A 13,753-nucleotide genomic window follows, 5' to 3' on the forward strand; every position below is an offset into this window, starting at 1 on the left:
TAGGGGAAATTTATATCAACAGATGTTTTTCTTCACATTAATATAATAAATCAGTTGGCCATTGGTAAAGCTTATGCTTTTGCTCACCATATAATTGGGTCTAATGTAAAGACTATTTGTTTATACCCAGGAATGCAGTTGAGTGAGAAAATGTGTGTGTGTGTGTGTGTGTGTGTGTGTGTGTGTGTGTGTGTGTAATGGAATATTCTTAAGTCCTGAGAAAAGGAACATTCTGCCATTTGCAACAACATGGATGAATGAACCTGAGTGTACGGTGCTAAGTGAGATAAGTCATGCAGAGAAAGACAAGTACTGTATGATACCATGTATGTGTGAAATATAAAAACGCCCAACTTGTAAAAATAGAAAATGGTGTTTATCAGGAGATGGGTTGGGAAGGATAGGACAGATGTCGTTAAGGGTATGCACTTACACAAAGTCGTTAATAAGCCCTAGGGATATAATGCACAGTAAAGTGAGCATAGACAACATATTGTATTAAAATCATCACACCTGTTAGAGAATAGAACTTAATGATTCTAACCTCTAAAGAGAAAGAGTAATTATGTAATGTGATAGAGGTGCTAATTAACACTACATTTATACAGATATAAATGTATCAAATTAACATGTTGTACACATTAAATTTACAGTGTTATGTCAAATTCAATAAAATGTCAGTTTTGAAAATGCAAACAAATATGTAAATAATTTATTTTGAAAATGTCATTATGCTTATAAAAAAAAAACTTCCAACACTGAATTTAGCTGAATCATTTCAAGGGGTTCACAGACACATCATTCAGCGACCAGCAGCATGCTTATCTAGGACAGGTACCACCCCTAAAGAGCATTTGAAATTTGGCAGGGCATTTCTGCTTGCCCCACTGCCACATGAAGACAGAGCTGCTAGACAGCTGCAAGATGCTGAACTATGTGATCTCTGAGGAACCAGCAGTAAGATGCCAAAACACCCCCTATTGAGACACCCTAAGCTGTAGGCCACCACTTCCTTGAAGTGACATTAGCTCAATAGCCACTTCGACAATAGACAGAATTTTATTTCTGTGTCCATCATTATACTACACAGCAACAAATTCTAAGTTGCACAGACTTTCTTAAAGCCATCTTCTAAAACAAACATTTTAAGTTTTACAGTATCCTATGCCTGTGGAAATTTAACTATACTTCATCATTTGCATGCTTTGTTTTGGGTACACAGCAGACATGAAGTTTAGCATAATGAGTTTTCCAGACTAGTGTTTTAGTTCTTTGATTCATAATCATAAAGAACTTAGACTTAAGAGTTTAAGATATATAGATAGATATATATTCTTAAAGCCACTGTATTTTTCAGAAAAATACCTACAACTTCTCCATTATAATTTGGCAGTTAAACTGAAACTTAGGCCCTACTGAGCAATTCCTAAAGCCTTATGTTTAATTTTTTAACCTCTAAAACAGGTTTAAAATCCAAGTGACAATATCTGAGAAAAAATTTCTCATTATCTAAGAATTAGAAGGAAGACAGTAAATAAAGGATTGAGAGCAAATTATGTAATATGGGCACAAAAGTTAGGTGCTATAACAATACTCACTTATTCATTTGCTCAACATTCATTATTGTACATCTTATTCTGTATATGACACAGTGCTTAGCATGCTGGGAAATACAGATGGATTAGGCATGGCTCTTGCTCTTGAGAAATAATTACTGACTCTTCAACAGTGGGTACGGGATTTTTTAAGAAAAAGTTTGTCACCAATAACATAAAAAGATTTCATCAGAAAGCTTGTAAAGCAGTTCAAATATGGGAACTCTGATGCAGCTAGTGAGAACACTCATTAATAATCAGCCTAAACACCAATCCCCAGAATAAAACTCTGCTATGAATAGACAAAATTACTGGTTAGTTCTACTCCTTAACTAAAACCACCATACACTTAGAGATGACTCAACAAAAATAATTGGTCATCTTCACCATTCTTACCCTCCCAAATTCCAACTTAAACCCAATTAAAATGCAGACTCTATTGCTATATAAGGGCAGAGAGGCAAATGATAGGTTAGATATTCAAGGCACTAACTGAGGTTTTTATCATGAAGAATAAAAGACAGGATGGAGACTTAATAAATAGTCTCAAACTACATAAAGAACACTTTGTGGGAGACAGCAAGTGAATATTATCATTTTCTGGCAAATATAGGATAAAAGTGAACAAGTTTAAGCCACAGACCGAAGTCTCCCAATTATATTAGACTAGAAGAATTATCTCACAAAGGGCTGCTCTTACCTTGGAAATAAATCTCTACTTGAACATATTCAACAAAAGGGCAGATAACCACCTCCCTGGAAGTTAACAGAGGACAGCCCCACTGTGGCTACAGCCTGACAGACTGTTGTGTGTGGATCCTTGGGACTGTACACAGGCAAAGAAGAAGAACGAACCACCTGGACAACTACAGTCCATTCTGTCAATAACCAGGTGACCTCAGGCATGTCACTGCGCCTGACAGAACCTTCTCTCTCACAAATACATTGACTTTCAAGTTTTTGTTTTTTAAAACCCTATTTTCAAGTGAAATCCTGATGCATAGCATGTCCCTCCGAAAGCAATATATAGAAAGGATTAAGGTGGGTGGCTATAGTTTCAGGTTAGGGGCCTCAGAGCCCTACCTGCATGGCCTCCTCATGGCAATCCCTCAAGCAGCTCTGTGGGGGTCAAGGTTATTAAATTAGGTTATCCCTGAGACTTCTTACAGGGCAATAAAGCTATAATTATAGTCAAGCATAAACTATTCAGCAATGATTTCACTTAGAATTTCTACTTCCATGTTTTTCTCTGCATGATGCATGTCACATGAGTATTCTACAAAGGATCCATGCTTCAGAAGATAATGGAGAATTACCTTGTGAACTGGATGGAACTATGAATATAAATTATGGGGGGAAATCTAAATTCTTGATGGCTGACAAACTACTATCCCAAGTAGTTTAAGTACTCTATGCCAAGAACGGTAAAATATAGTTACTAACATATCAGCACTTAAAAATGAAAATAATTTCCTTCAAATCAGGTATAATTTGAACAGAAATATATACTGAAAACTGTGATTTTTAAACAAAAACATGATGATCTGGAGTAGTAATAATAATATTTATTTTTATGAGATCTAGTGAACTAAGATTCTCATATATCACCACAGATGGGAATTAATGAAAAACAGGGTCAATCTTACAAAATAACGAGAGTTATTCTCCCCAACTTTTCCAATTAGATAAATGTTTACTTAAGGGAAGCCTACTTAAGTTGATAAAATTAAACACTAAAAGTAGATTCAGACTATAAAGTGAGAAATGCCAGAGGACATCAATAATCTTGGGTTTCTGTACACATGGCATTTGCGTGTCTTTTTTTTCCAGGGTCTAAGGTGAGCCTTCAAATCATGGCTCTGATCCGGCACTGGACTAGCCTCCTTCACCAACGAGACTGTATACCTCCTTCCTCCACTTCCCCATTCCAAAGACTCAGGGCATTTCCAGCTCTGCCACTTACTCAACCCTTTCCAAGCTTATCTCCTACACGCCCCACACTGGGGATCAAGCCCACAACCTGAGCATGTGCCCTGACTGGGAATCAAACCCTGACTCCTGGTTCATGGTTCAATGCTCAACCTCTGAGCCACACTGCTGGACACCAACAACTATTTTTGCTTCTAGGAAATAGTCTTCCAAGTCATCCATTATTTCACTTTCTCTTGCCTTTCTCCTCCATCTCTCTGGACACATCAGTTTCATTAGTGTTGTTGTTCTTTCCATTTTCATTTTGTTGTTCCCTCCGTAGTCCCCCATCTTTGTGACTACAGGCTTTCCAGAGAAACCGCCTTCACTGCTGTATCTTCAGCAACTAACTAAACCCAACATATCTAAAACTGCATTCATTATCTTCCTCCCCTCACCTGCTCCTCCACCTCTTGTTTTTTATATATTGGTTAATTACATCACTATCCAACCAGATGCCTATGTTAGAAACACCAGCTTCTTTCTGGGGCTCTTCCCCTTTTCTTCTCCTAACTGCCCCCCGTCCCAACTCCACACAATGATCCTCACCTGCACTGTCCACCACACACACATGCATTTAATAGTGTGGTCAAGTCCACAATCCATAATTCCACCTGGAGCCACCCCGTCCTTCCGTCTTCCTTCAGGTTATCGTCTTAGTTTGGTGTCCCCTCTACACTACTGTGGTCGCCTCCCAATAGGCCTCCAGTTTACTTTTCCCCATCTTCCACACAGCTGCCAGAACTTGAGTAAAGAACATGGCAATCATTATATTACACCTTATTTAAATGCGCATAGCTCCTTACTGTCTACTGCAGTGATGGCGAACCTTTTGAGCTTGGCGTGTCAGCATTTTGAAAAACCCTAACTTAACTCTGGTGCCGTGTCACATATAGAAATTTTTTGATATTTGCAACCATAGTAAAACAAAGACTTATATTTTTGATATTTATTTTATATATTTAAATGCCATTTAACAAAGAAAAATCAACCAAAAAAATGAGTTTGCGTGTCACCTCTGACACGCGTGTCCTAGGTTCGCCATCACTGGACTCTACTGGGTAGATTTTAAACCCTACAATTCAGAAATAATTCAGCTCTGATACATATATACCTTTCTCAAAACAATCTTAAGAACTATTTTATCTTTATAAACCAGAAGGTATTTCCGTCCCTGTGGGCTCCAAAATTGTAAAGACAGGGCAAAGTTAAAATAAGTGAACATTTGGTGTTTTTCCTTAAGGCAGTTCTCAAATTTGAGCCTGTCATATTTCATAAACATTAAGGTCAGGGAAATCATAATTGTGGTCTGATCATTTAGCTGGCCTGGAGCATGAATATAACTTTCAAATCTCAAGAATTTCACTGGTAATAATGTGGATGATACCACCTACTTTGCAAGGTTATTGAGAGGAACAAATGAAACATTTAAAAGGTGCCAAGGCAGGTGGTTGATGCCTAGTAATTACCTTCTTTTTCCCATGGAAACAATGTTATCCATTACATATATGCTGGTTAAGCAATTAGAGAAAATCCTATTTAACATTCACAAACATAGCTATGAAGCCAACAGCACTCAATCAGCAATCAGCAAATACAGATCCAGGCACTGTGGTAATAGCGAGCAAGACCGGCTTGTTTCCTGCCTTCACACAAAGTCAGCTCTAGTGAAGGTGACAAGCAAATAAAATGCATGGTAGAAGCTGTGATAAGAGAAGCCCTGGGTGTTATTAAAAGGGGCATTTAATAGGCTCGGGGGTAAGGAAATGGACATGTAAAAAGCTTCCTTCCTGCCGAAACTGGTTTGGCTCAGTGGATAGAGCGTCGGCTTGCGGACTGAAAGGTCCTAGGTTCGATTCCGGTCAAGGGCATGTACCTGGGTTGCGGGCACATCCCCAGTGGGGAGTGTGCAGGAGGCAGCTGATTGATGTTTCTCTCATCGATGTTTCTAACTCTCTATCTCTCTCCCTTCCTCTCTGTAAAATCAATAAAAAAAAAAATATTTAAAAAAAAAAAAAAAAAAAGCTTCCTTCCTGCCCTAACTGGTTTGGCTCAGTGGACAGAGCGTCGGCCTGCAGACTCAAAGGTCCTGGGTTCGATTTTGGTCAAGGGCATGTACCTTGGTTGCAGGCACATCCCCAGTAGGGGGTGTGCAGGAGGCAGCTGATTGATGTTTCTCTCTCATCAACATTTCTAACTCTCTATCTCTCTCCCTTCCTCTCTGCAAAAAATCAATAATTTTTTTTTTTTAAATCTCCTTTCATTCCATACCTATCATCCTACATCTGGGTACTGTTTTAAAAAAAAAAAAAAAATCTGGGGAACAGATTCCAAAATGTGGGCTTGGATGGGATTTGAGAATTCAGGGCTCTGACTGGACAAAATAACGTGAAAACGTGTAGGTAACACCAATTTGGGGGGGAAAATGAAAGCCACATCTGTGGGAGGTTTGAAGAGGATGAAGGACTCTCTCCCCTTGCTCAGGGTCACCCCCAGAATTGTCCCAGCAGCCTGGACTGGCAATGGAAGCAGGCGACGGAGCAACACAAAAAGAGAAATAGGGAGAAAAGGAACAGAGAGGACTAAAACCCCAGAGCTCAGCCAAGGAGAAAGGAAAGAAACCCCTGTAGGCAGGAAATGAGGTCATATTAATTTCTTCCCTTCATTATGCCTTTCCTTTTTTATGGCATAAACCCACAATTCTGTGATAGGTTCCTAACCAGTTTCTGCCCCAGACTTCATTTCCTTAAAATAGTTCTATGCAATATCACAGTGCTTATGTTCCTAAAACACCCATTAATCTTAAAATTTCCACATTAAAGATCCTATAAGGACCTAAGTTACCTGCTGGATCAAGTTTATACTTCAGTCTAGTAATCGGGGCCATAAATGCAAATCAAGTCAATAAACACTTCCAACTCTGTGCAAAGGCTGTGGAGGGTATAAAGAATACCAGTGACGAGACACAGTGAACGCATGGAACAGGAAGAATTCAGCAGATGAAGCTTTCAAGGGTGGAAAATTCAATTCCAACTTGGGGAAGAAGATATTTGTATTCACAAAGGAAATGACCCTCCTGGGCTGAAAAGAACAGGAGGACTTCTTTAAAAGACAGAAATGGGTGAAATAAACAATTTCAAATGAGGTGACGACAAAAACAAATATTTGATGTGTTCAAGAAAAAGGAAGCAGTCTCATTTGGTTAGGTCACCTACTTCCTTTCTCTTTCCCACAACATAGTGTGGTGTAGGTAGGTAGCTTGAGTCAGACTGCCTGGGTTCAAATCCTGACGCCACCACTCAGTACCTTGCACGGCCTTGGGCAAGTACTATGCTCACTCCGTGCCTCAATTTCCACAACTATAAAGGAGTGATCCCAAGGTCACTGAGGACTAACTAAGATAATGCCCTGAGACACCTGGGGTTGGCACATGGTAATCCCTCAATAAACAGCTGCTAACTGCAGTACTAAAGGAGTTTGAGATCAGTGACGAGGGACCTCAATACTCCCCTGAATGCCCCAAACTCACTGCACAGATCACTGAGGCTTTGCAGCTGAGAGATTAGTCCAACCTGGCACCACACAGGTGCCTCCGATGCCAGCTTCTGTGGAATGCACAAACACACATGACTATTTACAAAGCATCTGCATTAATGGGGACAAGCCTGAACTTCCACTGAAGCAGGGAGAGAAAAATATTACATCAAGGAAGATTTTGGAGGAAGAAAGAAAAGAACATTACTAGCAAAAGTGCAAGTAAAGAACGAGAATGAAGGCCCGAAGAACAGTTATAAAACTACCAAGATATCAAGTTCAGCCACACACTATGCTTTTATTTTTCCATTCTCTGAACTTCTGGAATTATAGTTTGGCCAAGAGTTTGGAGGAGTGTTCCATATGCCTTGACATATTAATGACCAACTGTTTTAGGCTTTCACAGTGTTTTCCCCAAGGCAGTGAGCCCCTTTTCAGTGACAAGGGCGGGGGGATGCTACATAAGCTACTTTCCTCAGAGCGCAGAAGTGACACACCAGGCATCTTGGTGATGGGCAAGTGGCCATATGACACATACCTATGTTCAAGAATTCTAATGGTCCCACTTGTTAAATGAAGCCTAATTTTGCTTGGGAGAAGATCATTTCAAGTTTGGTGACAAAGAAGCCTAAACCCATTAAGGGTGAAACCTGACACCATGCCATGTTAATTCAGGTTCCTCTGACTTGCACTAACCTGGACACACCCACTCACCACACTTAGCCTCTTTTTCTTAATCCGTGGATGCAGCTAGTCAACTGTCACCCTGAGGGAGTTGGGTGCACCTAGCGCCAACACACTAATCAGGCTGCTTGTTTGGATTTGCTGTTTGAAAGGGGGAGGCTTACATGCAAGTCCATAAAACAAAAGATACCTGGCTGCTGTTTCTATTATTCATCCACTAGTACCTTATGTTCCCCAAGTATAACATAGGCTATTGTTCTCATCTGAAACTCATAATGCTAATTAATATTTCCAATTCTTTAAAAATGAAGTTAAACACCTGAAACTGATACAAAATTTCATTAAATGTAAACTGTAATTGAAAAATAAAATTTTAAAAAGTAATAGAAAATAAAAATAAAAAGTTATAAAAGTAACTTACAAGTAATGATTTTGGCAAGCTGCAAAAATTTCTTTTAGATATAGGTTTGTAAATATGCATGGGAAAAGCTGAAAGAAATATACCTAAATACTAGCAAAGGTTACCCATTAATGATGGAATTACTTTCCTGCATTTCCAAATTTATGCAACTACATAGTACTTTATAACCAGAAGAAAAAGCTTAAAGCTGTAAAACTTTATAGAACTAATAAAAATCCAATATACCAAGTAAATATGCTATTTCGAATTATTTCACATGAAGTCACTTCATGAATATAACTTAGGCCAAGTTGTATACTTCATGTTGTACCTTGGAAGACAAATAGGAAGGAACCAGAGAAATCTACACTAAGCTAAAGAACCACAAAAGCTCCTCCATGCAAAGAGATTAATATATTAAAGAGCTTCCAAAGGGTTTTTTTTCTAAAAGAGAAAAGCTTGATCCAGACAACCAACAGCTATATAGCCTGCATGTAAAACATACTAAAAGAACAGTCATTATTTAATAATTCTGTTGTCATCTTTGGGGATTTGAAGAAGGAAAAACTACAAATACCTTCTGTCATTCTTCACCTGATGGTATATTTGTTTGGATTCCAAATGTTAAGGAACACAATTGTCATACTATAACTAAACCTCAATATTACCATTAGAAGACAGTGAGTGGTTCAAAATTCTAGACTTTCTAAAGTATAAATGAGCATTGAAAGTCACTAGAAGGTTAATATGATAGAGGAAGAAATGCCATGTCCCTAGAGGCCCGTACCTCTCGTGTGCACCAATTTCTCCTTGAGGTCAGTTAATGTCCCTGAAAAGGGGCCTTTATTATCCATTTATCTCTTAGACCTGCATCTAAAGCTTCCTGAGTGAGTCCTGCACCTGAATCCAGGACTGCTGTGCAGCGTAAAGGCAGCAGCTGCTGAAATGGGCGGTAGAACTAACACCCAGATAAACCCCAAGGAGACTGGCCAATGGTCTCAATACACCCAAGTCACAGGGTCATCTGAATCCATAAACTCAGAGTTGAAAGAGACCTACTTCCTCCCAGATCTGCTCAAAATAAATGCAATCTCACATTCCACATTATCAGCCCACGTAACCGATTACAACGCCTAGAAACATGGGCTAGAGGTATGGGTTCCAGTTTAAATACTTGTGTTTCTGAGCCTGGATGATTAAACGCCTTCCCAAACTCACCTTTGATCGTGACACCTCTGTCTGTGGTGAGCTTCTCCCTTCTCCAACTTCAGACATTGAATTGGGGCCAGATGCTGAAGACCAGGTAGCATTAGAAGTGGCAGCCCAGTCCTGGGAGAGAGATGAGAAGGGGGGTGTAGGAGAGGGCAACCTCATCACACCCTCTCCTGATGTCACTGCCTCTTTTTCACCAAAGTCACTGGAAGCCAGCTGGCTTGGGTCAGATTTTTGCACAGAGGTGCTGACCGAACTGTACTGAGTTCTCTTAACGCCTTCTACATCTCCATTATACTTCCAAACGTCATCCATCTAAATAGGAAACATCATTTTAAACTTGGTATTGTTAGATTTCTGTTTTGAAATGTGTACAGTAATATTTTAGTAAAAATTACTAAAAGCTCGGAGCACATTCTTTCATACCAGCGTAGGAGGAGGAGGGGGTGTTTTTATAAGTGTTTATATTATAAACAGACCTCTGAAACTTGCTTTGCTCATTTACATTAGTCCAGGTCAGTAGATAGAACTCTACTCTTATTAACTGTTGAATACTCTATAGTATGGGTCTCTACAATTTATTTATGTGACATGCATTCAGTGCTGTTCAAAGTTTTCTGTAACTTCCAAAAACATTGCAACAGATACCCATATATCTTTATAATCAGAATATTTTTATAGCACGGATTTCCAAAAGTGGACTTGCTAGACCAACGGATATTTATATATAAATATAAATTATATATAATATCTTTTAAAAATTATAGCAAAGCACACCCAAAGCAATGTATAAAAACGTCTGTTTCACCTGGCCAGTATGATTCAGTGGTTTAGCATCAACCCATGCACCAGGAGTTCACTGGTTCGATTCCCAGTCAGGACACATGCCTGGGGTTTGGACTTGATCCCCAGGGGTGGTGTGCAGGAAGTAGCAGATTGATGTTTCTCTCTCATCAATGTTTCTAACCCTCCCTTCTCCCTCTCCCACCCTTTCCCTCTAAAAATCAATAAGAATATATTTTTTGAAAAAGAATGTTTGTTTTTCTGTATCCTTGACAACACTAGACATTCTGAATCTGATGGATGAAAAGTTGTACCCCTCATGCTTGTTCTAATGAGGTTGAACATGTACCTGGGTCCTTTATGTTATCAGCCATTTAAATCCCCTCTCTCTTGAACTGACTATTCATTTCTATACCCATTTTCCTACTGGTTTATCTTTTCCCTACCAACCTGTAGGGCCATTTTAAACCTTAGGGATATTGACCCTATATTTATAATACATTCTACTAATATCTTTCCAAGTCTATAAATTATCTCTTGACTATGATAAAAATGTCTGTCACATAAATTTAATTTTTATGTTGTCAATTTAAGATAATGATCAGGAGTTCTTCCTGGCTATTTAGACAAGTTTTCCTCACTTCAATTTTTTTTTAAATCATGTTTTTTCTCTTTTAGATTTTAAGATTCCACGTTGGCAGAGAAAAAAGAAACTTGAATATTGATAGTAAGAAGTGTATTGCTTCCTTTTACATAAGGAAACTTAGTAAACCTACTTTCAAGTTTGTGATACTGCTTTATTCTCAGGGCAAATGATACCATGTTTTTAAAAATACTAATAGAAGTAAATATGCAATTTTTGAACATGAGATACATTTTAATAACTACACTCAAACATATCAAGTTCTAATGAAGTAGAAAATGGGGGAAAATAAACATTTGTACATAAGAACTGAAAATATTTAAGTCAAACCATATGAAACTGCTGTTTTGTAAGTCTAAAAGAACTGACAACTGGCAACTTCATATAGTTCAATCTAATACTTTACAAAAGCTATACCTGAGAAAATTTGATGTTAAAAAATAAATTCTCTGCCTTAGAATGTAGCTTATTCATTCTTCAAAATGTATCAGTTCTCTTTTCTTTTTTTTTTTTCATTGAATTTAAAACTTAATCAATTCTGCATCATTGCTATATTTTAAGCATTAAGTAGCATTAAATATCTATGGGATCTACATTGGCTAAAATAAAAATTGCATTATATATGTTATGTACATTTTACATATTAAATATACATAACTCAAACTTCTGCACAAGTACACCAACAGTTTGCTCATGAGAATAGAGTATATGAACTGAGAACACGTTTTTACCGTGTAGGATCTTGGGAGCGATGAGATTCCCCTTGAGTGAGAGCCAAAAGGTCTCGGTGTAACCACAGATGTCAACCTAGCTGTATCAGTTTTCTGGTAACTTCTGGGGAGAGAAGCTGAAACTCGAGTCGACTCCATTTGTGTAGTCAGTGAACGCTGGGAAGACAAAGAGGCTGGGCGTTGTTCTTCCGTGGGGCTTTTAGAGGGAAGCCGAATTTCAGCTGGTAGAGTGTCCTCTCTTTTCACAACAGTTGTAGAATCTTGTTTAGGAATTTCTGTAGGAAAAGTTGTTCCTTTCTCTTCTACTCTCTCACCCTGGTGACTTGCTTCTGACATAGTTAGTGTCAGGGGAAGCTTGTCTTCATTCAACACATCATCAGAAGAATATATTCTACTCCTCGATGTAATTGTAGACGTCTCGTTTCGGGATTCCCTTAGCAGAAACACACCATAGCCGCAAAGTTATGCATTTGGCATTCGAAGGTTGGGAGACAGATCTTATTTTGGTAATTAGCATACAAAATGAGCTGGGAATAATGTGCAATATAATACTAACTTCACACAATGTGCAATATAATACTAACAGAATATGAGGATAAATACATGCAGTTGTTTTATGCCACACTAAGAAATATTATAAGAGCTCGACTTTTCAGAGAGGCTCTCAAATATTTCACAGAGATTTTTTTTAAGTTGTAAAGATAAATAAGGAAATGAAAATTTAAATTGGAATTATTCGCCAAACTTATCCACAAGTTTATAACTCTTCCAAAATTGACACACTATACATATAACTGCCTGACAACCAATTTGAACCCTCCAAAGATGTAGATTCCTTGTCAGCCCTGTATTTCCTGTACATGATTTACAATAATTTAGTAAAAATAAAAGACTGCAAAAGACACAGACTTCCATTAAGTTCAAGTTATTACCTAGTTTCATCCAGTTTCATAGAATTTGCACAGACAGTTATTACAGATTAAAAGTCACCATTCATACGTATGGAGAAAATGATGAAACAGCCTCATCTCTAGCATTTAGTAAGGAGTGCCTCTGAAGCTGACAGTTGCATTTAAGTGAATGAAACTGTGTTTGCAGTTGGCTTCTGGGGCATAAAGGAGCTTTGTGTAATTTCACCTGACAGCACATTTCCTTTTTGACGTTATCCTTAAAGCATATTTGCCGTTTCCCTGAGCTGTACCTATCCCAAGGTTTCACAGAGTAACTTCTCTAACAGGAAATTTTAATCTGACCTTTATTCTGTTATGTTTCAATGCAAAATATAAACCCTCACAATTTCTTTTTATATAGTCTTCCTTTAAAATATAATGTTAATTGTACCACTGAAACATGAAAAATAACTGTTACATTTTATACAATTTAGTTGAGTGTGGGAGCTGGTTTTATTTGACCATTTCATTCCTAAATTCATTTTAAAAGGAGAAAAAATAGTTCCTTTTCTGTGCCAAATATAGCCACCACTACCCAATTCTGCATATGAATATTCAATGTAAAATGAAGAAAGAATGTACATCTATTTAGTACAAATTTCTTTTGTCAATCCAAGCCACTATTTATCATAGCAATACTTTGCTTTTTCATGGCTAAGCAAAATGCTGAACGTTTCATTGCATATTTGGTTACAGTTTAATCACCCTGCACATGCACAAAATGTCCATTTCTAACCCTGGTCTCTCTGACCAGGAGATCTATCCAGCCTATTACCTGTCCTGCAGCATTTCCTTAAACGTCTTAGAGCTTTTCTCAGATTTCTCCAGCGCCTGCTTTTCAATTTCTTCCCTCTCTTCTTTTTTCTTCTGCAAGTCTGAAGTGTAGCTTTTTCGACGATCTTTCCATTTTGCAAGGTCCTAACAGAAGAAAATCACATCAGCACAGGCATACCTGAATTGCTACACACCCTTTCTAGCAGAGCGAGCGTGCCAGCGGATCCCATTACATCGCTGAAACTATTCACTCCCACTTGATGCCAAGGTGCCCTAATTTTGCTTTTTATAGCCAGCGTTTCTGTACCAAGTCTGTATCTCATGTGTCTGCCTAAAAAACCTGACCTAATAAGATAGACCCCATTTTTGTTTTCCTGCCTCGTTGCCCATTTCACAAAGAATGCTAAATGCTTGTAATTAGGTGCCAGGTCAGAAAGAGCAGGAACTGTTTCAAGTTCATTTTCATCTCACTCCAAGAA

General features: G+C 38.2%; 1 protein-coding gene across 16 annotated transcripts in view; it reads right to left on the reverse strand.

Annotated features, from left to right (window-relative positions):
• Positions 1-13,753, reverse strand: part of LMO7 (LIM domain 7) — a 211,847-nt gene that overhangs the window by 24,844 nt on the left and 173,250 nt on the right. For all 16 annotated transcript variants that reach the window (XM_036300672.1, XM_036300670.1, XM_036300667.1 and 13 more), the window contains 3 exons: positions 13,276-13,418; positions 11,551-11,983; positions 9,400-9,708 (listed from right to left, as the gene is read on the reverse strand). In XM_036300672.1, coding sequence (XP_036156565.1) covers positions 9,400-9,708; positions 11,551-11,983; positions 13,276-13,418 — 885 coding nt within the window. The remainder of the gene's footprint in view (positions 1-9,399; positions 9,709-11,550; positions 11,984-13,275; positions 13,419-13,753) is intronic.

This window comes from Myotis myotis, unplaced genomic scaffold (genome assembly GCF_014108235.1).
Source record: "Myotis myotis isolate mMyoMyo1 unplaced genomic scaffold, mMyoMyo1.p scaffold_m19_p_3, whole genome shotgun sequence".
Lineage (NCBI taxonomy): Eukaryota > Metazoa > Chordata > Mammalia > Chiroptera > Vespertilionidae > Myotis > Myotis myotis.